Genomic DNA, 26693 nt, shown 5'->3' with positions numbered 1-26693 from the left:
ATTATGAATTGAAGACTTTATGATTAAACACCTTTTTAAAGTTTATTTTTATGTCCACACTTGTTTTAAGCATAACCTTAACTAATTTTGATCATTTTTTGACAAGATTTAATATCTTGTCATTGTGCTTGTCTTGTAAATGCATCTTGATTTAAAGGGGTCATATAATGCAATTTCAAGTTTTCCTTTGTCTTTGGAGTTTTACAAGCTGTTCGTGTAAGATCTGTAGTGTAAAGTTGCAAAGACTAAAGTCTCTACACCTTTCTAAAACGCCTTGTTTAAACACGCCCTCACATATATATATATATATATATATATATATATATATATATATACAGTGGGTACGGAAAGTATTCAGACCCCATTAAATTTTCCACTCTTTGTTATATTGCAGCCATTTGCTAAAATCATTGAAGTTAATTTTTTTTCCTCATTAATGTACACACAGCACCCCATATTGACAGAAAAACACAGAATTGTTGACATTTTTGCAGATTTATTAAAAAAGAAAAACTGAAATATCACATGGTCCTAAGTATTCAGACCCTTTGCTGTGACACTCATATATTTAACTCAGGTCCTGTCCATTTCTTCTGATCATCCTTGAGAGGGTTCTACGCCTGCATTTGAGTCCAGCTGTGTTTGATTATACTGATTGAACTTGATTAGGAAAGCCACACACCTGTCTACATAAGACCTTACAGCTCACAGTGCAAGTCTGAGCAAATGAGAATCATGAGGTCAAAAGGAACTGCCTGAAGAGCTCAGAGACAGAATTGTGGCAAAGCACAGATCTGGCCAAGGTTACAAAAAAAATTCTGCTGCACTTAAGGTTCCCAAGAGCACAGTGGCCTCCATAATCCTTAAATGGAAGACGTTTGGGACGACCAGAACCCTTCCTAGAGCTGGCCGTCCGGCCAAACTGAGCTATCGGGGGAGAAGAGCCTTGGTGAGAGAGGTAAAGAAGAACCCAAAGATCACTGTGGCTGAGCTCCAGAGATGCAGTCAGGAGATGGGAGAAAGTTGTAGAAAGTCAACCATCACTGCAGCCCTCCACCAGTCGGGGCTTTATGGCAGAGTGGCCCGACGGAAGCCTCTCCTCAGTGCAAGACACATGAAAAAACACCTGAAGGACTCCAAGATGGTGAGAAATAAGATTCTCTGGTCGGATGAGGCCAAGATAGAACTTTTTGGCCTTAATTCTAAGCGGTATGTGTGAAGAAAACCAGGCACTGCTCATCACCTGTCCAATACAGTCCCAACAGTGAAGCATGGTGGTGGCAGCATCATGCTGTGGGGGTGTTTTTCAGCTGCAGGGGCTGCAATATAACAAAGAGTGAAAAATTTAAGGGGGTCTGAATACTTTCCGTACCCACTGTATACGCACACACACATTTATTTTTGGATTTTATTGCATTGTACATCATATTTATCTAAATTATTACATATATATATATATATATATATATATTTCATTTTTATTAAATCAATCCATTTATGAGAACTGTATTTATACATTTGCCAAATGCAACAACAATTCTCACTATTCAAGAATGAATTAATTTTGTACAACAAACAAAAACGATGAGTTTCTCAGTGCATTCATGTACAAAACCTGGGAAAAAATTCCACGTCTGGGAATGCACAGATGACTATTCATCCAGAATGACAGTATACTCGCCAAACAAGAACAAGTACTCAAGTGCAAATACAAAAATCAAGCAAGGCTGTTGCATAAGAAAGCAACTGGATTTGACTTCGATCAGACTTCAGACAGTAGTAAACATCTAGCTGCTCTTTATGTGATTGTGTGTTGCAGCTTCTCCTGGCCGTTAATGTCGATGTATTTGGCAGACTGACAGGCTTTGACGTGCTCGATCTTTCCGTTCATGAGGACGGGATCATGGATGTGGTTTTCCTCTGAATGCATGAAGCTCCTCGTCATCTTGTGCTCCAGCTGCATGTGATTCTGCGGCGGCAGGCCGAGGCACGCTCTGCAGACTCACAAACAAACACATTAAACAATAATGCACTCTCAAACAGTGCTGCTAAAGGAAGGCCCATTTGTTGCAAAAAGTTGCTAAATGAACTTGACGTCATTACATAATCACGACACAAAATTGTGTCTGCATCAAAAATTTTCATTTATATTTTTTCATAAAATTATATAAATGCATAATATAATATTAAAATACAAATAATTGTATTTTTAAATACAACATTGAATTACTGAACACTTACACATTTTTCAACAATTTAAAGTTTTTTTATTAGCTAGTAAAACTACACATTCTGAACAATTATAGTTTTAAGCAGCGTATTAGTAGTTAGTTAGTATGCTACGCTCTAAGCAGAGTCTGTAAAAATAGGGCACAATCTACTATGTTAATATGAAGGAATTTTCCATATTGATTTTTCACAGGTTTTTTACCTGCATTTTAAATTATGCACTGTATTTTGTGTTTTTGGGTTACACAACAGATAATGGATGTGTCCTGGAAAATGACTAGTACCTTTTCCATTTTTCTAGATATTTTTCTTACAGTGTACTCACTTATTATTATTATTATTATTATTAAATTGAAGAATTGCAAATTAACTTAATTCACGTGATGTGTGTACTGCTAGGCATCTTCGGTTTCCTCTTTTTGCATAATTTAGATGGAAAATGTGTGCCTTTTTATTGTTTGGGTCACTTATCAAACGTTGCTAAAAGTTGCCAAATAAATTTTAAAAATAGCTACATTTGTTGCTAGGTGCTTTTGGAAGAAAACGTTGCTAGGTTAGTCTGAAAAGTTGCTAATTGTAGCAACAAAAGTCATTGTATTTTGTGTTTTTGGGTTACACAACAGATAATGGATGTGTCCTGGAAAATGACTAGTACCTTTTCCATTTTTCTAGATATTTTTCTTACAGTGTACTCACTTATTATTATTATTATTATTATTAAATTGAAGAATTGCAAATTAACTTAATTCACGTGATGTGTGTACTGCTAGGCATCTTCGGTTTCCTCTTTTTGCATAATTTAGATGGAAAATGTGTGCCTTTTTATTGTTTGGGTCACTTATCAAACGTTGCTAAAAGTTGCCAAATAAATTTTAAAAATAGCTACATTTGTTGCTAGGTGCTTTTGGAAGAAAACGTTGCTAGGTTAGTCTGAAAAGTTGCTAATTGTAGCAACAAAAGTGTCCCAATCTTTGGACTAGCTTACCACAACACATTAGATCCACACCCACTTTGTCCATTTTTAAGCATAAACTTAAATACTACTTATTCTCCCTTGCTTTTAAATAATGTGTATATATGTGGCAGGGGTTTTTTCTCTCTCTTAATTGTGTTTTATGGTTATATTGTTTTTATGTTGTTGTTGTTGGTATTTAGTTTTATCTTTGAATTGTAATTTAAGCACCTTGGACAATGAACATTGCAATTATATGGTGCTATATAAATAAAAATTACTAATGACTAATGGCGTCTGACCTCATGACGTTCTCGATGCACGCACGCTGGCGGAAGAAGGCGTTGACCACCGGAGCCCCCTGCGGCACGAGAGGAGCTTTGCAGAGGAAGCTCAGCAGCGAGAGGACGCTGTGAAAGCCCTGGAACACCGGATCGTCCTGCGTGCAGAACGTGATTCTCTGACACAGCTCTGTCAGCATCACCAGATCCAGAATGATGGGACTGGCCAGCAGAGAGTCCTGGACACACGCAGAGGATAGAGGCATCAGAAAGGCATAGAAAAAAAATGGGACCATACTGACGAGTATACTTGTTAAATATCATTTGTTGTGATGAAATGAAATCCTTGCATAAATGTAGTTTAAAAAAGTTATAATAAATGATCAGTTCATTTGACATGCCTTTTGATTAACATTTAATGCAACCATTAAAACAAAATCCAGAAAAGTTAAAACAGAAGAAATAAATGGAATTTAAAAATGGAATCCAGAAAATGTCAATTTAAACTGGGAAAAAAATGAATGCAGAAAAAGTAAAAAGGAACTTGAAAAAAAAATAAAACTCATTTGATCAAATTTAATTTTTAAAAACTTTTAATACATTGTTGTTAAATGTATAGGTTTCGTGATTTCAATTAATTGTAGACATGCTTTTTGTTGGGTGGAATGCATAAAAATGTAATAATAAAAAAAAGGGAATATAGAAAAATTACAACGGGGAAAAAAGATTGTGGGTAAAAAAAAAATACAACATTTCATAGGGACCCAAAAATGTAATTTTTGTTAAACCTTTAGTAAATGACTGTTAAATTGTGTAAACTTCATGATTTGAATGAATCAGACGAGCTTTTTGACTACTAACATATCATTTAACCATTAAAACAGAATCTAGAAAAATTGAAATTGAAACATTTTTTTTAAACAGAAACAATATAATCATAAAAATGAAAACAGGAAAGAAAAATGAGTTTAGGGAAAGTTAAATTAAATGGATTGCACAGGGCCCTAAAAAATTCATTTTTGTTAAACTTTTAATAAATTATTGCTAAATTGTATGAGCTTCAGGATTTCATTTAACTACATATGCTTTTTGATTAACATTTAATTTAACCATTAAAACAAAATCCAGAAAAGTTAAAACAGAAGAAAAAATGGAATCCAGAAAATTTAAATTTAAACTGGGAAAAAATGAAAGCAGAAAAAGGAAACAATTAACTTGAGAAATTTTTTTATGAATTTTATAAAGCCCTAAAAATTATATATATATATAAAAAAAAAAAAGTTTAATAAATTGTTGTTAAATGTATATGTTTCATGATTTCAATTAATTATAGACATGCTTTTTGATTACTTACATTAAGACAGAATCCAGAAAAATTGAATTTGGAATAAAAAAATTTTCATAGGGACCTAAAATGTAATTTTTGTTAAACCTGTGGTAAATGTTAAATTGTGTAAGCTTCATTATTACAATTAATCAGATGACCTTTTTAATTTAACCATTAAAACAGAATCTAGAAAAATTTAAATTGAAAAAAAAAAACACAATCCATAAAAATTAAAACAGGAAAGAAAAACGAGTTTAGGAAAAAGTTCAATAAAATGGATTACGCAGGGCCCTAAAATTTTTTATTTTTGTTAAACTTTTAATAAATTATTGTTAAATTGTATGAGCTTCAGGATTTCAATTAACTACACGTGCTTTTTGATTAACATTTAACATTTAATTGAACCATTAATCGAGAACGTAGAAAACAACAACAGAATGTCCTGCATGTGTTTGCTGATCTGCGATGAGCTCACCTCACAGGTGTTGTGCAGAGCCATGGTGTTTGTTCCTCCCATCATGATCTCAGACGTGTACTCATCCATCGCACGCTTGCTGTCGCCCACATAGGGCACATATTTAATAACCACCTGTTCTGACAAACCAGTCAGACCTTATTCATGCACTGCAGCAATCTCCTGTTTGCATTCACAGACTGCTACATTAGACCCCATCTGAGCTGATCTACAGCACAGTTCAAAAGAGCGTCTGTAGGATTTATAATGTTTATGAAAGAAGCCTCTTCTGCTCATGAAAGCTGCATTTGATCAAAAATGTTGTGAAATATTATTGCAATTTAAAATAACTGTTCTCTATGTGAATACAGTAGATCAAAGCTGAACTTTCAGCATCATTACTGTCCTTCAGAAATCATTCTAATGATTCGAGAAACATTTCTGATTATTATCAATGTTGAAAACAGTCGTGCTGCCCAATATTTTTGTGGAAACCGTGATGCATTTTATCTTTCAGGATTCACAGATGAACAGAAAGAACAGCATTTATTTGAAATAGAAAGCTTTTGTCACATTGTAAATCACTTTTGATCAACTGAATGCATCCTTGATGAATCGATTGTTTTTAAATCACAGCTCTGAGCAGCAGTGTATCAGTAATATAGTGTCAGACTCACGCAGTGGTCCGGTTTCTCTCGGGGTCGGTACAGTACAGGGTTCGACTGCACAATGTCATCCACCACGTTACTCTTGGAGATTTCTTTAGAGCGAAACTGCTGCGGCGCCGACAGATTCAGACCGTCGTTGTTGCCGAGATGATTATAACTCACTATAGACGTTGGCTGAAAATGAGCATTTTATTTTTTTAATAATATGCAATTTTCCACATAATATAACATATATACTACAAATAACACAATAATAATATAGTATTTATATATTATAAAATATAGAATATGTTATATAATAAAATAACAGAAGACATATTTAATATTACAGTATATTGATGATTTTCCAGAATAGATACCTATGGCACTTTTCACAAATATTGTACAAAAATGGGATCTATTAAAAAAAAATGTAACAAATTATCAGTGAAGTGAGGTGCTTAAGCTTCAAAAATGAATGATTGTCAATCAAGGTCAACATAATTGTATATGCATCAACAACAAAAAAACATTACAATTTGTGTAGAATGAATAGTATAGAAAATGTAATGTGATATTTACTGTAACATATCTATCTAATAATTTACTCTAAAGAAAATGATGGTAAAATGTTACAATAAGGTTCCATTATTTAACATTAGCAACAATAAAAATAATTCTAAAGCATTTAATGACCCTAGTTCGTGTTAATGTCAACTTTTACTAATACATTATTAATCAAATGTTGAATCTGTTAATATTATTTAATGGACCTGAGCTAACATGAACTAACAATGAACAGTTATATTTTTATTAACTACTGTTAACAAAGATTAATACATTCTGTAACACATTACTACTGATGTTTAATTTAATCATAAAAACCCGAGTCCATTTTTTCTTTCCAAATTAAAATTACGTTTGAATTTTAATTTGAAAATTGGGGAGAAATAAAATGGATTTCATGGGATCCTGAAATTAACCATTAAGACAGAATCCAGAAAAATTCTAATCGAAAAAAAAAAATTTTGAATGTGGAAAAGTTAAAATGCAAAAAAAACTGAATTAGTAAAAAAAAAAAAAAAAAAGTTCTTTGTTTGCTAATTTTAGTCAATGCATTAACTACTGGTCTTTATTGTTAAATGTTACCTAAATTATATCTGTGTTTTTCCCCTTAACTCTCATCCACATTTTTGAAAATTCACGAGAAAGTGCACTACACAAACTTAAATTATTATGATTCATGAACACTTTTGAACCTAAGGTTGGTCTCTTTTTAAAGAAGACAATTAGCAGAGTATTACAGAAGTGAAATCATTTAATACATTTAAAGTATTAAACAATTATAGAAGTTTAAATTTACTGTAAAGAAAATGTATTGTACTATTTTTATTTTATCTTATATAAAATATATATTTTTAAAAACAGTTGAAAATACAAAATTGCTATAAAATTAAAACAATATGCCTACATTAGTTGTGTTACAAATTTGAAGTTGATATAAAAAAAAATTGAGGGTCATGTGCAATTTTTGTTTAGGCGTTATACCGAAAACAGCCAGCGGGTGCCATCCGAACTCCACTGGAATATTTTTTTTTATGCATTTCTGTCACAAATCTATCAATTTCTCTCTCAGTATTACGTCTATCACAAAATAGACGACTATGTCATATTACAAAATGTATTACGGTCTTTTGGAATCAAAACCTTTTAGAATCTTGACAAGGTGCATATCTTTGGAAAGGTCTGAGTCTCAAGATTCATATTTTGTGATAGAAGTCATACTGAGAGAGAAATTTATGCATTTGTGACAGAAAAATGCATCAAAAAAATGTAATGGGGTTTGGATGGCACCTGGTGGCTGTTTGTGGTTTAACGCCTAAAAACAATTGCATAGTAACCTTAATTTTTTAATATCAACTTCAAATTTGGAACACAACTTATTTAAACATGCAGATTTAATTTTATGCCAAATTTGGATTTAAACCTATTTTGTAAAATATTTATTTTATATAAAATATAAATAGTACAGTACATTTTCTTTACAGTAAATGTAAACTATAACTTTTTTTTAACTTTCATTTTTTTTTTAAATGATTTCCTTTCTGCAATAATCTGCCGATTGTCTTCTTTAAAAAGAGACCAACCTTAGGTCTGTGTTCAAAAGTGTTCATGAATTATAAAAATTTAAGTTTAAATAGTGCACTTTCAAGTCTTTGTTAAAAAAAAACTGTGGGTGACAGAATAAGTTGTGTTCCAAATTTGAAGTTGATATTAAAAAACTGAGTTTACAATGCAATTTTGTTTAGGCGTTATACCACAAACAGCCACCAGGTGCCATCCGAACCCCATAGAATTTTTTTGATGCATTTTTCTCTCACAAATGCATAAAGTTCTCTCTCAGTAAGACTCCTATCACAAAATAACCACCAAATACGGAATCTTGAGACTCAGACCTTTCCAAAGATATGCACCTTGTCAAGATTCTAAAAGGTTTTGATTCCAAAAGACCGTAATACATGTTGTAATATGACACCCCGCATTAAAACTAAATAACGGGACACTAATGCATCTCTACTAATACTGTTTCAGAAATGTAATGATCTCTCTCACCTTGATTCCAGCGCTGACCAGGAACTCCACCAGCACAGACTTGAGTTTGGTCTGTCCAGATTTGAAGTCGTCTCCACCGATGAAGACGCCGCGCTGGAGGGCCAGATCCACGGCTCCGGGGACAAAGGTGTTCTGCGGCGAGCCGTTAATGTAGGCGCAGCCCTCCAGAACACTGGCCACCGCAAACATGGTGGAGGGAGACACTTCACGCCCCGTCTGAGACACAAACACCACAGAAACCATCAATACCAGTGATTCTGATCCACTCATTACCATCCAAAATAAAGAAAGTAGCCTAAGCCTGCAATGATACGATGCAATGATTGAACATGACTGTGTAAGTCATTTCAACTTATTAAACTGACTTTAAAAAAATCATTTGTTGCCATGATTTTTTAAAATTATATTATTACATGTAACATGTCTGTGCCGTACCCCAATTAAGAATTAACGATCATTTCTACAGACATAGCAAAGAGACAGCAGAGCAAGAGCGAGAGCATCAACAAATCTCGCATTCTTATATCTGTAGAGCTTTTTTTGATCTTTAACGTTAGGTCTTTCCTATTCTTGAAGCAAAATGAATGCTTAAGGTCAATTCAGTATTAGCCTACTCTTAATGAAATACACACACAACATCAGCAAAGCTACGATGACAAAGTCATTTATATTAAACATAAAACTTTTATGAACAGAACGAATAAGACTGAATTGTAACACAAATAAATGAAAGGTTTCTTCCTTTAAATGAATGCTTATGGCTCATTATTATTAATGGAAAAAGCACAGGCTATGCACTAAAATAGTACAATGGCAAATTTGCATATATTAAACATCTAACTTTTTTAACAAAATGAATACGATGGATATAGCCTTGCGTTTATTAACCCAATTAAATAAGGTCTTTGCCCTTATTTAAAATGAATTCTTAGTTTGCGGTTCACTGTTGTTGTTTTTTTGAATGAAAACCCAGCAACAACAAAAGACACTCACTTATATTAAAGGAAGAAATGAGAGTTTGATTAAGAAGATTTGTGTTTTTAGCAGGCTCACCTGAATGCTGTTGAGCAGGTTCTCGGCCGTGTCGTTGACTCCGGGAATCTCGTCACAGAATCGCTCGGTGTTCGCCGTCCAGAGAACGAGGACTTTATCCACGCCGCTCTTCTCTCTGAAATCACAGATATCTCTGCGGATCTGAGCCACCTGAAACAGGACACAAGAATATTAAAAACATCCTGATTTATACATGTACTCAACAAACACACACACTCTATATATATATACTTATAGTGTACATATATATATATATATATATACAAACACACACATATATATATGTGACCCTGGAGCACAAAACCAGTCATGAGGGTCAATTTTTTTAAAATTGAGATGTATGCATCACCTGAAAGCTGAATAAATAAGCTCTCCATTGATGTATGGTTTGTTATGATCTGACAATATTTGAAAATCTGGAATCTGAGGATGCAAAAAAATCTAAATATTGAGAAAATCATCTTTAAAGTTGTTCAAATGAAGTTCTTAGCAATGCATGTTACTAATCAAACATTAAGTTTTGATATATTTACGATATTATTTCAAATATATATTTTAAAATATTTTAAAACATCCTGATGTATATTATATACAGTATATGATGTATATATAAAATATACAAATTTAATAATATTTAATTAATAATATATAATATATTTAAATACAATAAAATATATATAACCCTGGAGCACAAAACCAGTCATAAGGGTCAATTCTGTGAAATTGAGATGTATGCATCACCTGAAAGCTGAATAAATAAGCTCTCCATTGATGTATGGTTTGTTATGATCTGACAATATTTGAAAATCTGGAATCTGAGGATGCAAAAAAATCTAAATATTGAGAAAATCATCTTTAAAGTTGTTCAAATGAAGTTCTTAGCAATGCATGTTACTAATCAAACATTAAGTTTTGATATATTTACGATATTATTTCAAATATATATTTTAAAATATTTTAAAACATCCTGATGTATATTATATACAGTATATGATGTATATATAAAATATACAAATTTAATAATATTTAATTAATAATATATAATATATTTAAATACAATAAAATATATAATAAAATATATTTTATATTAAAATATAAATGATTAAAAAAATTGTTAATACTTTAAAGGTATAGTTCATCCAAAAAAATTCAAATTAACCCATGATTTACTCTAGAAAATTAAAAGTATACTTAGAAAGTATATGACTTTCTTCTTTCAGACGAATCGAATCGGAGTTATATTTAAAAATGTCCTGCTCTTCTAAGCTTTATAGTGGCATAAGCAAGTGTTTTCATTCAACAGTCCAAAAGAAGTCAAATAAAGCACATCCTTCCATAATAAAACATGCCTCACGCAGCTCCGGGGGGTGAATAAATGCCTCCTCTAGTGTTTTTTAAAGAAAAATATCCACGGCTAGCACGTACGACAGTTAGCGGAAGTGAGAGAAAAGTGTTTTAAATATGGATATTTTTCTGAGATTAATCGCGATTAAACGTTTGACAGCACTAGTTATAACATAAAGTAATACATTAACATTAATTAACAATGAGCATTATGAGCAGTGTCTATTAATTAAGTTGTTAATGTTAATTAATAAAAATACTGTGCATTGTAAGCTCATGTCAGCTTTGGTCCGTTAAATAATACGAACATACAATTTTTTATTTTAATAATGTATTAGTGAATGTTGAGCACATTTATTAAATTAATATATTTTTAGTTAAAATGTATTTTTGTATATAGTCACAGAATATATACACAATATTTCACAAATACTGCACAAAAATAAGACTTTTTTTCACTAAGTTATCAATGAAATGAGATGCTTAAGCTTCACAAATTGATGTTCATCAATCAAAAGGTCAAACTAAATAGTAAATGAGTGCAGAAAAATTAGTGTAAAAATGTACTGTGATTATTACCGTAACATATGTAATAGATCAGTCTAAAGAAAATATGATACAAATGTATAATAACATGAACTAACAATGAAAAATAATTCTAAAGCATTCATGATTTATACACTAAAATTAATTTGAGTAATTTAGTTATACTGTACATGCAAAGTACTTTCAAATGTTTTGTGCATGTATGCAACTACCCAAAAAGGAAGAAAATGCAATGCAACTTCATGATTCAGGCTTAAAATGAAAATAAATAAATAAAAATAAATTTGCATTGCATTCAGCAATGCACAAAACTAAATTCATTTGAACATTTTAGTGATTTAGTTAACTAATGTGAATTCTTCGTTGCCGATACAGTTAATACACAGTGCAGCTGTGAATAGTTCCTCACCTGCTCTGCTTTGCTTCCTCTGATGAGGTTGTCAGCTCTGTGCTCCTGGTTAGCAGCTATGAATTCTGGGATGTAGACGGAGGGTCTGGGTTTGAGCTGGCTCATGTGTGGCCAGAGCTTCTCCTGAAGACTCCAGTCCAGAACCTGAGCGCGCTCCATGGCTCTGCCGAGGTCCAGAGAAGAGATATCCCAGCCTGCGCACATATTACAGCTTCAGTCATTACTGCACAACGGCAAACAGAGCGTCAGATCACGAGAGCTGATGCAGCTACCATCAAACACAATGTCATTGGGATGCACCATCGGCAGCAGATCTCTGAAGGGAGCGTAAACCTCTCCATCCGGACCGGATCCCAGACACACCGTAGACGACTCCAGCAACGAGCCGTAGTAATTCGCTTTCTGAAAGAAGGACAGGATGATTCAAACATTCCCAGAACGTTCTGGCAAGGTAATCTGGACGCTATGAACAAATGCTCTTCCAGTGACGTTAATAGAATGTTCATTCAATGTTATCTGGTCTTTAACAATGTTTTCAAAACGTTAGCACAAAAATAATATCTATACATCATGTTGTTTTTTAAACATTTTAGTTGGATGTTCATCTGTTTTTTAAATGTTACTAATTGTTTCAGAACATTCAGAGAACGTTCAAACGTAACATTCCCATAATGTTTGCAAAGTGATAAAATGGAATGTTCCATTAATGTTTGTATAACCACGATATAAGACATTTTAAGACAAAAAACCTAAACGAATAGAACTTAACTTAATGGTAACATTCGCAAAACGTTCTTAGAAAACAATTGGTTTGCTGGGATATTTCAATAGGCCTAACTTATAACGCACAATCCAAAAGAATGGATGGTCTGAAATCAAAATATTATCAGATATTAATTATGAGAGGACGTAATAATCTAAGCAAAGCTGGGGAAAACATTCGTTTCTCAGCAGCATTCCCTCACATTAAAAGGGGCATAATTTGCAAATAAATTAATTAATTTCTAAACAGCATTTGTAATCCTCGCATCAGAATGGCACAATTTCAGTGCATTGTTTCTAATGCCTTTATCACATGATATCTGGTCATCCAGGCCTAGACAGGAATCGTGTGCTCTCACACACACACTCTCTCTCTCTCTCACTCACACTCTCACACACTCTCTCACTCACACACACACTCTCCCTCTCTCACACACACACTCTCTCTCTCTCTCTCTCACTCACACACACACACACACACACACACATTCATCTGTAGTAGGAATTTCTCTCTTCATTTCAGCAGCAGCTCCAGGTCGAGGTGCAGCTTGTGTCGGAGGATCATTACAGCCAAATCTGCAGGTACATTACATTATAATTAATATAATAAATTATTATATATAAACTATCTTTACTTTAAACATGAAAAATTGCATATTATAATCAATACGTGCATTTATGGACACACAATGTGCTAAAAAAGTAGCAATGATTATCAAGCAAATAAGGGATTGAAGAAAATATTCTTCGTCAAAAACTGTAAACCTGTTTAGGACAGTAAAGAATAAAACTTCTGTGCAACATGGACGAGAATGTGTACAAACTATATTAATCAGCAATTTCATAAATTCTGCAAATATAATTTTTGCATGTGGATGTTGTGCATGTTCAATCAAACCGACACAGATATCGAAGTTTGGAGATGATCATAAACTAATATGTCCATCAGTAGAGCTACACACGGTTCTTACAGGAGCGTCAGCAGCCACTTTCAAGCTCTGTCCTGTTTTAAAATAGAGCGCACACCTATAGAGATGAAGGCATTTCAAAGCTACGATCTGATGCTTTTGTTGTGCAGCCCTTCGACATTTCAGTCAGAGATCATTTAACCCTTTCAACACACCGTTGCTATTCATATGTGCTTCCATTTGTGTCTGATGAGCAGTAAAATGTTTCATATGCGCTGGGTTAAGCAAAAAATTGTCAAATTAAACATTATGCTTGCAAATGAAAATATATGGAAGCCCATTTCCACCAGATAAGAAAAAAAATCTTGCTTTAGTAAATCATAATTATGACAGTGTCAAAATTATTATATATTCAATTATGAGATAAAAAGAAAATTATTACATACCAAGTCATAAACATGACATAAGAAATCAACTGTCAACATTAAGTCATAATTTGTCATAATAAAGTCTTAACTGATGACATTTTTTAATCTAAATTATGAGATAACACTTGGAAATTATTACATACTAATCTCATAAGTTTGACTTTCTCACAATTATGACTTTTACTCATAAATCTGACTGTCATAATTTTGACATTATCAATGAATTTCTCACAATTGACATTTTCATAATTTCATATTTTTGTCAATTATGACACGTTGTTTTTATTTTTGAAACCTTTTAATAATTTTGACATTTCACTCAAATCATTTTCACTTTTTGTGTGATAATTATGACATTTTGTCACAAGCTTGACTTTTTAATTCTGATTTTTGACTTTTTATTCTAATATTTACTTTTTACTCTTATGATCTCAAATTAGAGATGTAAATTCGGAAAAAGATCTGAATTGCGGCAAACTTCCAATTATCTCAATTTCAACTTTATAAATACCATAATTTTGACTATATCATAATTCTGACATAGTATGTCATGATTTTGACTTTTTACTCTCATTTATGATTTATATACTCGCTTATGTCAGTTATACATTTTTTTGTCATAATTTTGAATTTTTAATATCAAATTGATTTATCAATGAATTTCTCACAATTGACATTTTCATAATTTCATATTTTTGTCAATTATGACACGTCGTTTTTATTTTTGAAACCTTTTAATAATTTTGACATTTCACTCAAATCATTTTCACTTTTTGTGTGATAATTATGACATTTTGTCACAAGCTTGACTTTTTAATTCTGATTTTTGACTTTTTATTCTAATATTTACTTTTTACTCTTATGATCTCAAATTAGAGATGTAAATTCGGAAAAAGATCTGAATTGCGGCAAACTTCCAATTATCTCAATTTCAACTTTATAAATACCATAATTTTGACTATATCATAATTCTGACATAGTATGTCATGATTTTGACTTTTTACTCTCATTTATGATTTATATACTCGCTTATGTCAGTTATACATTTTTTTGTCATAATTTTGAATTTTTAATATCAAATTGACTATCTCATAGTTCTGACGTAGTATGTCCCAATTTAGACATTGTTCTCATACATTTGACTGTTCTCTAATAATTAACTTTTCTCATATTTTTCACTTTTTATGTCAATTATGACTATCACTTTTTGACATTCTGTCATGATTTTGACTTTTTAATATCACATTGCCTATCTCATAGTTCTGACTTAAAGTAGTATGTCACAGTTTAGACATTGTTCTCATATACTTCACTTTTCTCAAATAATTTCAACTTTTTCTCATATGTTTCACTTTTTGTCAATTATTAATTTAACTTTATAAAAATCATAATTTTTACTTTATCTCATAATTCTGACTGTCATCATTTAAAAAATGTTCTTTCATAACTTAGATTTTTTTCACATAATGTTAACTTTTTGTCATATGACATTTGATGTTTTATGTCATCATTTTGACTTATTTTTAAACTCTCATAATTTAAATGTTTTATGTCATAATCTAAAGTTAGAGAGTTTTGGCCAAAATTATTAGAACAGTAGTATTTTCAGCAGCTAATGGTTTTAAGTCAGTTATTTCTATCTTTTGCTGTAGTGTGTCAGTAGGAAATATCAGTTTACATTTCCAAACATTCATTTAGCCATTAATTGTAATAATCCAGTGAGATTTTTGTGCTCCACACAGAGATCTGATCTGATCATCATCCAGTCCGTCTGTGATTATATGAAGAAACAGAACAATCCAGAAGAAGCTTTGTGGGAGGTTTCTTGAAGTGTCTTGCAGACACAGTTCAATTATTACAATTAATGGCAAAATTAATGTTATAAAGCGGATAGTTCCGGTCCTTGATTCTTTATTTGCTCTGTTTGATTTTGTGAAACCATACTACGTATATGGAATAACCATTTTATAAAAGCAATAAACCTAGTGAAGCCGTGGTTTGCAGTGAATTTATAACAGCTAAGGGGGTTTTAGGCACTTCGCTTCACGTCTTGGTGCTTCTAGATTTATTTGGAAATGTAAACTGATATTTCCTACTGACACACTACAGCAAAAGATAGAAATAACTGACTTAAAACCATTTTTAGCTGCTGATGTTCTAATCATTTTGGCCGCAATTGCAAGAAAAATGCATCAGAATTGTCAGAGAAAAAGTTGCTATTACATGTTTTAAGCTTCCGCAGATTAAAGCTGAAGTGACTTTGCTTTCATTGACCCAGTCATGACAGAGTCACCAGATTGCCTGCTGGACGGCAGTCCGCTCTTCAGCGCCGCTCAGCTGGGCAAACTGCGCTTGGTTCGTCTTCTGGTGGAGGGAGGAGCGCAGGTCAACGAGAGAAACCAGCGAGGAGAGACGCCTCTGCTGGCCGCCTGCCGAGCTCTGCGGGGCGATCAGTCCGGATCCAGCATGCTCAGACTCATCCAGTATCTCCTCCACAACCAGGCCGACCCGAACATCCAGGACAAGACGGGCCGCACGGCTCTGATGTACGCCTGCATGGAGCGGGCCGGGCCGGACGTGGCGTTGGCTCTGACCGCGGCGGGCGCAGATCCCAGCACAGAGGACTACGCCGGAGCCTCGGCCCTCGTTTACGCCATTAACGCCCGCGATCAGGACACACTTACAGTGCTGCGGGATGCCTGCAAAGCCCAGGGACAAGACATCATCATTATAGCCACCGATCTGAGCTGCGACCCGCATGTCCCTCCGTCGCCTGACAGCTCGCCCGTCTCCTGCATGTCGCCCTCAGACATCGAGCTCAAGACCAACTCTCCCAACTCTGAGGGCGAGAGCATATTTAACTTTCGAGGAGGCGGGCCGGTTTCTCCCGTCCATCCGAGTAGCGAGACTCGCTGTCGGCAGCGTTTGCGCTCGGAGCCTTGGCTGGCCCTCCAAAACCTGGCGCATCTCAGCCAGAGCTATGAGAAAAACTCAGACGAGGAGGAAAACCAAGAGGACGGCTGTTCTCTTCCCACCTGTGAGTTACAACAACAGATTTCTTCTTTAGTCACCACTTGAACCCATCTTTCAAGTGGTGACTAAATACATTTTTTAAATACGAAGATGGTCCCCCGATTTCACAGACAAGGCTTAAGGCTAGTCCTAGACTAAAATGCATGGTTGAGCTGTTGAGTTTGAACAATCCAGAAGAAGCTTTGTGGGAGGTTTCTTGAAGTGTCTTGCAGACACAGTTCAATTATTACAATTAATGGCAAAATTAATGTTATAAAGCGGATAGTTCCGGTCCTTGATTCTTTATTTGCTCTGTTTGATTTTGTGAAACCATACTACGTATATGGAATAACCATTTTATAAAAGCAATAAACCTAGTGAAGCCGTGGTTTGCAGTGAATTTATAACAGCTAAGGGGGTTTTAGGCACTTCGCTTCACGTCTTGGTGCTTCTAGATTTATTTGGAAATGTAAACTGATATTTCCTACTGACACACTACAGCAAAAGATAGAAATAACTGACTTAAAACCATTTTTAGCTGCTGATGTTCTAATCATTTTGGCCGCAATTGCAAGAAAAATGCATCAATTGTCAGAGAAAAAGTTGCTATTACATGTTTTAAGCTTCCGCAGATTAAAGCTGAAGTGACTTTGCTTTCATTGACCCAGTCATGACAGAGTCACCAGATTGCCTGCTGGACGGCAGTCCGCTCTTCAGCGCCGCTCAGCTGGGCAAACTGCGCTTGGTTCGTCTTCTGGTGGAGGGAGGAGCGCAGGTCAACGAGAGAAACCAGCGAGGAGAGACGCCTCTGCTGGCCGCCTGCCGAGCTCTGCGGGGCGATCAGTCCGGATCCAGCATGCTCAGACTCATCCAGTATCTCCTCCACAACCAGGCCGACCCGAACATCCAGGACAAGACGGGCCGCACGGCTCTGATGTACGCCTGCATGGAGCGGGCCGGGCCGGACGTGGCGTTGGCTCTGACCGCGGCGGGCGCAGATCCCAGCACAGAGGACTACGCCGGAGCCTCGGCCCTCGTTTACGCCATTAACGCCCGCGATCAGGACACACTTACAGTGCTGCGGGATGCCTGCAAAGCCCAGGGACAAGACATCATCATTATAGCCACCGATCTGAGCTGCGACCCGCATGTCCCTCCGTCGCCTGACAGCTCGCCCGTCTCCTGCATGTCGCCCTCAGACATCGAGCTCAAGACCAACTCTCCCAACTCTGAGGGCGAGAGCATATTTAACTTTCGAGGAGGCGGGCCGGTTTCTCCCGTCCATCCGAGTAGCGAGACTCGCTGTCGGCAGCGTTTGCGCTCGGAGCCTTGGCTGGCCCTCCAAAACCTGGCGCATCTCAGCCAGAGCTATGAGAAAAACTCAGACGAGGAGGAAAACCAAGAGGACGGCTGTTCTCTTCCCACCTGTGAGTTACAACAACAGATTTCTTCTTTAGTCACCACTTGAACCCATCTTTCAAGTGGTGACTAAATACATTTTTTAAATACGAAGATGGTCCCCCGATTTCACAGACAAGGCTTAAGGCTAGTCCTAGACTAAAATGCATGGTTGAGCTGTTGAGTTTGACTTATTCTAAAATATGTCAGTGACATTGTTCTGCCTCAAGATGCACACCTGAAACGTTTCATTCTAAGGCATTTTTATAAAAGCTGCTTAAATGTCTTAATTTAACTACGGCCTAATCCTGGCTTAAGCTAAGCCCTGTCTGTGAAACCGGGCCAGTATGTTAAAAGCGCATTTTAGTCCCAAAATAGCACAGCGGAGCACACTTACACGATCTTAAATTTATCTTAAGAAGTACAAAAGAATGATTTTTAGTATAGGCCTATTAAGTACAAAATTAGTGTGCGAAAATAGAGCACTTAAGTATATTACGGAAGTGCACTTTTTTTTCCACCTAGGCTTTATGACACGCCAATCTCAGAAAAAGATGAAAATAAAAAAATATTTGAGATAAGCAAACTCAGAGAGAAGAAAACTAAGAGGAGTGGCAACCTTAGAGCTATGTCCATAGCAGATAACCCTGAGTTTCTACCCTCTAGGTGGGATGCTACTTTCAAAAGATGATATTAACTACAAAATTAGTGAGCAAAAATAAAGCACTAGAAGTACATTATGGAAGTGCACTTTTTTTTCATCTGGGAGGCTAGTGCCGACAAAGGGGTATTTGGTACAGAGTCCTGTTCCACGTTAACCCATCCTGTTTCCAAAAAATAGATTTGAAGTTTAAACCCGAATCAGAGCAGCTGCAGAGCAGAAGAAACACGCTTCCAGATCTTCTTCAGCCGCCGGCCCTTAAACTCACACTGTCCGGATCCGACACTCACTTGCACCGGGATCCCTGCACTTCGAGGTTCCCTTCCATCTACAGGAGCAGTTCGCTGTTGCTGGCGCCTCCCGACGGGCTTCACGAGCTCCACGCGCCGAACAGAAAGAAGGCAAGAGAGCAGGCGAGAGCTCACGGCGGATTCTTGCCTCCTCTTCCCGGTGTTTCCGTGAGGAACGTGTGCAGAGATCCGATCCCAGCCTCAGCTCCTCTCAGACGGGAAGCTCACGGTCCGTCACGCCGTCACTCGGTTCAACTCGAGCAAATAACACCGAAGGAAAGCTCGGAGACGCTCTACCTGTTGTGAAACATCTTCTAATAAAACAGAAACAATTACACTATACCAGTCAAACAAAAAAAAAGAAGCTTTGATCACAGTAAACAATTACATTTTTAAATATATTCAAATAGAAAGCAGTTATTTTAAATAGTAAAAATATTTCACAGTATTATTGCTTTTGCATCAAATACATGCAGGCTTGGTGAGCAGAAGAGAACTCTTTAAAAAAACATTAAAAATCATACCGTTCAAAAACTTTTGACTGGTAGTGTACATATCATTAATACACTGTTTTAGAGGAATAAATAATAAAAAAGACAGCATTTAGTATGCATAGTTTAAAACAAAGGGCGTAAAGCCAATCACACAGAGTACATTTTTCATTTTTAAAAATGAGTTGCAGTGGGATGGGGGGAAAACACCCCATAAAGTCTAATACACTGTATTAGAGGAATAAATAATAAAAAAGACAGCATTTGATTAGATCATTATGTTCAACTTCTCAGCTTTTGGTCAAAAATAAAGTCACGACAATTAAATAACGTGAACCTGTAAAATACTGTTTTAGGAATAAAAAGAAGAATAACTGATTTAATGCTGGTTGATTATTATTACTTGTTTTATTGCTGGTGGGATGTTATTAATAAAAACATTTTGCCCCTAAAACCGTTTAATCAGATCTTTGTGTTTAACTTCTCAGCTTTTGTTCATAAAGCCAACAAACAACTTGGACAATTACAGAACCTGAACCTGTAAAACAGCTGTATTAGGAAGAAACATTAATTAAAGAATAATATTATTTAAAATAATTTGTCTTATTACTGGATGGTTGTTGTTTAAAAAAGGCATTTTGCAGCTGAATAATACACTGTTTTAGAGGAATAAATAATAAAAAAGACAGCATTTGATTAGATCATTATGTTCAACTTCTCAGCTTTTGGTCATAAAAATAAAGCCACGACAATTAAATAACGTGAACCTGTAAAATACTGTTTTAGGAATAAAAAGAAGAATAACTGATTTAATGCTGGTTGATTATTATTACTTGTTTTATTGCTGGTGGGATGTTATTAATAAAAACATTTTGCCCCTAAAACCGTTTAATCAGATCTTTGTGTTTAACTTCTCAGCTTTTGTTCATAAAGCCAACAAACAACTTGGACAATTACAGAACCTGAACCTGTAAAACAGCTGTATTAGGAAGAAAAATTAATAAAAGAATAATATTATTTAAAATAATTTGTCTTATTACTGGATGGTTGTTGTTTAAAAAAGGCATTTTGCAGCTGAAAACAGTTTAAATCCACCAAACAACTCAGACAATTAAATAACATGAAACTGTAAAATACTGTTTAAGGAAGAAAAACAACTGACTAAATGCTGGTTGGTTATTAAAAAAATAAAAATTAAAAGAAAGCAAGCAAGCAAGAAAGAAAGAAAGGAAGGAAAATAAAATGTAGCCACTAAAAACAGTTTGATTGAATCATTGTGTTTTGTTGCAACCAAATAAAGCCACTAACTCAGACAATTACATATCATTAACTTGAACATGTAAATGCTCGGGTTACTAACGTAACCTCGGTTCCCTGAGATAAGGGAACAAGCGCTGTGAATGGGGGTAAATGCCTGTTTACCGTTTTCTCTGTTACTGAAGCCAGATTTGTTCACGTTTGTGTAGCTGCACAACCCAATGGCGCTTTAGCCCGCCAGAAAGGGTGGAGCTGACGTGTATATAAATTGGCTTGCAGCACCATTTCATCAGAATCATTCGACTGAAGCGACAGTCATTGATTCGTGTGCAGCTTATAGCACGGCAAGTGACACAACGCTCGTTCCCTTATTTCAGGGAACTGAGGTTACATCAGTAACCGGAGCATTCCCTTTCAAACGTTCACGTCACATCGTGTATGGGGAACGAATACAATCACGCCATGCTATGAGCAGAAGCAGACTAAGCCGCTCTGCGAGCCCAGTTCTGGAGCACTTATGTTAAGGGCCCCTAGAGAACATGAGCCAACTGAGTCCTGAGTGTAGCAGAGGACTTTGGACATAGCTATTTCCACCATAGGGAGAAATAAGCACTTTCAAACGTTCACGTCACATTGTGTATGGGGAACGAATACAATCACGCCATGCTATGAGCAGAACCAGACTAAGCCGCTCTGCGAGCCCAGTTCTGGAGCACTTATGTTAAGGGCCCCTAGAGAACATGAGCCAACTGAGTCCTGAGTGTAGCAGAGGACTTTGGACATAGCTATTTCCACCATAGGGAGAAATAAGCAGTTTACGGCGATAAAATCCGTGCCTGGGGAGCAGGGACATCTAGGCTGTAGAATCTGGCAAACGTGGACGCCGTCGACCAGCCGGCGGCCGCACATATCTCACCAACAGAGATTCCGCTGGACCAAGCCCAGGAGGAGGCCATTCCTCTAGTGGAGTGGGCCCTCACACCTATGGGGCATTGCAAACCTTCTGAGGCATAAGCCAAGGCTATAGCATCAATTATCCAACGGGACAGTCTTTGCTTTGTAACCGGCAGCCCCTTAGAGTAACTGTCTGAATAGGCTGGATATATTCTCAGGGCCCTGACGGGGCAGAGAACATTGGGACCCTGCTCACCATCTGCAGCGGGGAGCACCAGAAGGGGAATTACCTGGGCTCTGAACGGAGTTGAGAGCACCTTCGGAACATATCCATGTCTAGGCTTGAGGACGACTTCACAATCGCTGGGCCCAAACTCCAGACAGGAAGCACTGATCGACAGTGCTCGTAAGTCACACACTCGCTTAACCGATGTTAGTGCCAGTAGTAGAGTGGTTTTCAGCGAGAAAGGGCGTAGTTCGGCTGAATGTAGTGGCTCGAAGGGAGGACCCCGTAGGGCCCTAAGGACTATTGACAAGTCCCAGATTGGTACAGACTGAGGACGAGGAGGGTTTAATCTCCGGGCACCCTTCAAGAACTTAACGATCAGATAGTTTCTGCCGATCGAGTGGCCAGCTTTGAGGCCAATCCGGCCTGACCGGCCGCTGCATATGCCCTGTTGGCCAGAGCCGAAGTGGTCCTGCAGGGCTTCGAGGGCTTCAATCCCAGGGCGGATGGCGGACACAAGTGAGCAGCTACCGCCTCCTCCAGAGGTGGGAGCTTGCTATAGCCTTTTTCTCAGCACCGTCAACGGTGGTGAGAGCTGCAGAGGAGGAGGAGCTAACTCGGGCCGAATAGGGGGGAGCATTATGTGGTCAGTTCTTTGTGAACTGCAGGCAAGAACGGGGCGGGCCGCTGGTGGAAAGGCGGCTGACGGCATCCTGGCAGGAACCACAAATCTAAAAGGCCATGGGTGGGCTCATCTGGAGCCGACCACTCGACACCCAGATCCTACACCGCCTTGGAGAGAACACGGATCAGCTCGCTGTCCAATTTTGGCCACGATGGTTGGGATGAAGGGAGGGCTTCGGGCTCGTCGCTGAAGGAGAAGATTCTGATGAAATGGCGCTGCGAGCCGACTTATATACACACGTTGGCTCCACCCTTTCTGGCGGGCTAAAGTGCCATTGGTTTGTGCAGCTACTCAAACATGAACAAATCAGGCTTCAGTAACAGAGTAAACAGGAGTTTACCCCAATACACAACGTGAAGTGAACGTTCGAAAGGGAAACACTGTTTTAGGAAGATAAATAAAAAAGCAAGAATAATCTGTCTTACTCTTATTGCTGGTTGGTTGTTGTTATTTAAAAATGGCACTAAAATAACATAACTTAATCAGATTATTGTGTTCAACTTCTCAGCTTTTGTTCATAAAAATAAAGCCAGCAAACAATGTTTTCCTTTCCAGCTGCTAAGAAATCGAACCGTCATATCAGATCATGAGCTCATGTGTTTTTCTGAAACACACTCTAAACAAATACAATAAGACTTCATAAGTCAACATGAAACCACATTTGCAGCTCCTTTTACTCCCATAATTTGATGTATTTCCAAGTTAAATGCATCAATAGGATTTACAATCATATTTAAATGCACATAACATATTTTTCGTGCATGAATACTTCCATTAAGACAGCGAGATCAGAACAGACAATAAATGAAGCTGTTAATAAATCTGAATATAAGAGTGTTTAATGAGAAAAAAACCTAAATGTGAGGCAGTAATGTGAATGTGGAATTACTGAAAGAACATTAAAAACATTAACAGCACCATAAATTACATATATCAAGTCATATTCATCAATACAGGTTTGATATTAAAGATGCTCTCTACAGGAACTCAGTGAATCAACCGTTAACATCTTTAGTAAAACTTGGGCCACTTTTTGATGGCCAAACATGGCCAAATCTGAACTGTGGCCCAAAAAGATGAAACAATGTGGCAATAGAATGCAAAGACAAACCGACCAGCAGGCGGCCGCACATATCTCACCAACAGAGATTCCGCTGGACCAAGTCCAGGAGGAGGCCATTCCTCTAGTGGAGTGGGCCCTCACACCTATGGGGCATTGCAAACCTTCTGCGGCATAAGCCAAGGCTATAGCATCACTTATCCAACGGGCAACGGGACAGTCTTTGCTTTGTAACCGGCAGCCCCTTAGAGTAACTGTCTGAATAGGCTGGATATATTCTCAGGGCCCTGACGGGGCAGAGAACATTGGGACCCTGCTCACCATCTGCAGCGGGGAGCACCAGAAGGGGAATTACCTGGGCTCTGAACGGAGTTGAGAGCACCTTCGGAACATATCCATGTCTAGGCTTGAGGACGACTTCACAATCGCTGGGCCCAAACTCCAGACAGGAAGCACTGATCGACAGTGCTCGTAAGTCACACACTCGCTTAACCGATGTTAGTGCCAGTAGTAGAGTGGTTTTCAGCGAGAAAGGGCGTAGTTCGGCTGAATGTAGTGGCTCGAAGGGAGGACCCCGTAGGGCCCTAAGGACTATTGACAAGTCCCAGATTGGTACAGTCTGAGGACGAGGAGGGTTTAATCTCCGGGCACCCTTCAAGAACTTAACGATCAGATAGTTTCTGCCGATCGAGTGGCCAGCTTTGAGGCCAATCCGGCCTGACCGGCCGCTGCATATGCCCTGTTGGCCAGAGCCGAAGTGGTCCTGCAGGGCTTCGAGGGCTTCAATCCCAGGGCGGATGGCGGACACAAGTGAGCAGCTACCGCCTCCTCCAGAGGTGGGAGCTTGCTATAGCCTTTTTCTCAGCACCGTCAACGGTGGTGAGAGCGGCAGAGGAGGAGGAGCTAACTCGGGCCGAATAGGGGGGAGCATTATGTGGTCAGTTCTTTGTGAACTGCAGGCAAGAACGGGGCGGGCCGCTGGTGGAAAGGCGGCTGACGGCATCCTGGCAGGAACCACAAATCTAAAAGGCCATGGGTGGGCTCATCTGGAGCCGACCACTCGACACCCAGATCCTACACCGCCTTGGAGAGAACACGGATCAGCTCGCTGTCCAATTTTGGCCACGATGGTTGGGATGAAGGGAGGGCTTCGGGCTCGTCGCTGAAGGAGAAGATTCTGATGAAATGGCGCTGCGAGCCGACTTATATACACACGTTGGCGCCACCCTTTCTGGCGGGCTAAAGTGCCATTGGTTTGTGCAGCTACTCAAACATGAACAAATCAGGCTTCAGTAACAGAGTAAACAGGAGTTTACCCCAATACACAACGTGAAGTGAACGTTCGAAAGGGAAACACTGTTTTAGGAAGATAAATAAAAAAGCAAGAATAATCTGTCTTACTCTTATTGCTGGTTGGTTGTTGTTATTTAAAAATGGCACTAAAATAACATAACTTAATCAGATTATTGTGTTCAACTTCTCAGCTTTTGTTCATAAAAATAAAGCCAGCAAACAATGTTTTCCTTTCCAGCTGCTAAGAAATCGAACCGTCATATCAGATCATGAGCTCATGTGTTTTTCTGAAACACACTCTAAACAAATACAATAAGACTTCATAAGTCAACATGAAACCACATTTGCAGCTCCTTTTACTCCCATAATTTGATGTATTTCCAAGTTAAATGCATCAATAGGATTTACAATCATATTTAAATGCACATAACATATTTTTCGTGCATGAATACTTCCATTAAGACAGCGAGATCAGAACAGACAATAAATGAAGCTGTTAATAAATCTGAATATAAGAGTGTTTAATGAGAAAAAAACCTAAATGTGAGGCAGTAATGTGAATGTGGAATTACTGAAAGAACATTAAAAACATTAACAGCACCATAAATTACATATATCAAGTCATATTCATCAATACAGGTTTGATATTAAAGATGCTCTCTACAGGAACTCAGTGAATCAACCGTTAACATCTTTAGTAAAACTTGGGCCACTTTTTGATGGCCAAACATGGCCAAATCTGAACTGTGGCCCAAAAAGATGAAACAATGTGGCAATAGAATGCAAAGACAAACCAATCATAAACTCCAAAGCACTTACCTCAGTAAATATTCATGAGCTCTGTATAGTCACAGAAACGTCCATGTGCATCTGCTGGAAACCACTAAAAAGATGCAACTGTTAACTGGAGTAAAGAAGAAAGTATTATTTCTGCTGCATGTGTCAGAAGAATCAAATGGATGCGCAGTTATTAAAACAAGCTCATTAATATGCAAATAGGCACATGAACTCAGGAATTACAGATCAAATCATGATTACCCAGGGTTAATTCAGACAGAAACATAGAACAAGATAACAGAGGATTATGTGAACACATTTGGTTGACAATTTCCCAGTGAAAATCCCATTATAGTGATAAAAACATAAAATCTAAACGATTACACTCATCAGATTTCAGCATCAGGCTGTTTCACGCAAGTAACACACTTAAAGACATCATGAAAATAAAGGTTTGTGGGTCGCCACAACAAATATTTCCTTTAAAAACAGCCGTAAATTATAAAACGGGCATCAGGATTGGAAGTGTTATTAAATTGCAAAGAAAGATTTTTTGGAGTTGTAAATATTATTGGAGAGCATGTGGCTTCTTAAACAGAATAAAGCACGCAACATATTTCATAGAATTCTATGCAGTGATAAAGGATATGTCAATTAGCATTGCATTATACTTTATTACAATGAAAATTATTAATA

At 37.0% G+C, this 26693-nt stretch overlaps 2 protein-coding genes across 2 annotated transcripts; one reads left to right on the top strand and one right to left on the bottom strand.

Annotated features, from left to right (window-relative positions):
* Positions 1-1506: 1506 nt before the first annotated feature.
* LOC107552671 (inositol-3-phosphate synthase 1-A-like) lies at positions 1507-14194 on the bottom strand. Its single transcript, XM_016234612.1, has 9 exons — positions 14186-14194; positions 12128-12257; positions 11856-12049; positions 9557-9706; positions 8504-8719; positions 5921-6085; positions 5265-5378; positions 3484-3701; positions 1507-1994 (listed from the first exon to the last, which is right to left on the bottom strand). The coding sequence occupies exons 1-9, from the start codon at positions 14192-14194 to the stop codon at positions 1799-1801; spliced, it is 1392 nt and encodes a 463-aa protein (XP_016090098.1). The 3' UTR covers positions 1507-1798.
* A 3441-nt stretch (positions 14195-17635) lies between these two features.
* On the top strand, positions 17636-19620 carry LOC107552670 (ankyrin repeat domain-containing protein 34B). The gene is made up of 2 exons (XM_016234611.1): positions 17636-18392; positions 19205-19620. Exons 1-2 carry the CDS (start codon positions 17636-17638, stop codon positions 19618-19620), a joined length of 1173 nt encoding a protein of 390 aa, XP_016090097.1.
* The last annotated feature ends 7073 nt before the right edge of the window (positions 19621-26693 follow it).

This window comes from Sinocyclocheilus grahami, unplaced genomic scaffold (assembly GCF_001515645.1).
Source record: "Sinocyclocheilus grahami isolate Dianchi unplaced genomic scaffold, SAMN03320097.WGS_v1.1 scaffold456.1, whole genome shotgun sequence".
Classification (NCBI taxonomy): Eukaryota; Metazoa; Chordata; class Actinopteri; order Cypriniformes; family Cyprinidae; genus Sinocyclocheilus; species Sinocyclocheilus grahami.
Note: the sequence above shows the minus strand (reverse complement) of the source record. Positions and strands in the feature narration are given on the sequence as shown.

Bases quoted from the DNA above. Each gene is read 5' to 3' on its own strand.
- LOC107552671 (XM_016234612.1), bottom strand. The intron at 9,707-11,855 runs GTGAGGAACTAT...GTCCTGTTTCAG, and splicing joins GAGGAAGCAAAGCAGAGCAG to GTGGCTCAGATCCGCAGAGA. The intron at 3,702-5,264 runs GTGAGCTCATCG...GCGTGTGTCCAG, and splicing joins CTCTGCACAACACCTGTGAG to GACTCTCTGCTGGCCAGTCC.
- LOC107552670 (XM_016234611.1), top strand. From the start codon at position 17,636: ATGACAGAGTCACCAGATTGCCTGCTGGACGGCAGTCCGCTCTTCAGC. The intron at 18,393-19,204 runs GTGAGTTACAAC...TCCAAAAAATAG, and splicing joins CGGCTGTTCTCTTCCCACCT to ATTTGAAGTTTAAACCCGAA.